At 35.3% G+C, this 974-nt stretch overlaps 1 protein-coding gene across 1 annotated transcript in view; it reads right to left on the bottom strand.

The window, feature by feature from the left end:
• Window positions 511-974, bottom strand: part of LOC109831186 — a 3,125-nt gene continuing 2,661 nt past the window's right edge. Inside the window, exon 6 of the mRNA XM_020398525.1 lies at window positions 511-567. Coding sequence (XP_020254114.1) covers window positions 511-567 — 57 coding nt within the window. The remainder of the gene's footprint in view (window positions 568-974) is intronic.

Here is a 974-nt window from a genome sequence, read left to right as displayed (position 1 = left end):
AATAATCTGAAATTTTTTAAAATTTTTTTTGAAAATAAGAAATTCCTGTACAATATATTTCACAACAATAACCTGTACAATAAATTTACCCAACACAAGCACATATAACACATATTTCACGTATATATAACAATTATTTCACTAAAAACATAATAAATATCCCAACATTAGAAATGTTTATACAGCACACCCAACATTAGAAATGTTTATACAGCACACCCAACATTAGAAATGTTTATACAGCACACCCAACATTAGAAATGTTTATACAGCACACCCAACATTAGAAATGTTTATACAGCACACCCAACATTAGAAATGTTTATACAGCACACCCAACATTAGAAATGTTTATACAGCACACCCAACATTAGAAATGTTTATACAGCACACCCAACATTAGAAATGTTTATACAGCACACCCAACATTAGAAATGTTTATACAGCACACCCAACATTAGAAATGTTTATACAGCACACCCATTGTTTTTAATGTTAAAACAAATAAACTCAGTCCCGATCATCATCATCCTCATCACCACCTCCACCTTGTCGAGAAGTCCCAGCCTAAAAATATAAATAAAACGTTATAGAGCAATACGTACATCATCAAAAACTGAATTTTACAGTAAAGTAACAAATTGTAAAACAACAAGGCATAACATGCAAGTATAGCAATAAAAGAGTATCATGGCATATTCTTACATGTTATATGATTCAGAGAGAGTATCATGGCATATATTTATGAATTATACGCAAGCACGCACATGTTTTTAACAACGCACGCACCCGTACCTATCTCCACCGACACGCACACACGCACGCACGAGTACCCAGCTCAACCCAATCCCCACACTTCCCCCTCCCCCACCACGACCAAACCCAACATCAAGCACGCACATAACGATCACGACAATACAACACATGCAACACCACAACACAACAATAACAACACCACCACCACTACAATAACA

The sequence above is a fragment of the Asparagus officinalis genome, chromosome 1 (genome assembly GCF_001876935.1).
Source record: "Asparagus officinalis chromosome 1, Aspof.V1, whole genome shotgun sequence".
Classification (NCBI taxonomy): Eukaryota; Viridiplantae; Streptophyta; class Magnoliopsida; order Asparagales; family Asparagaceae; genus Asparagus; species Asparagus officinalis.
This window is presented reverse-complemented; position numbering and strand designations above follow the sequence as displayed.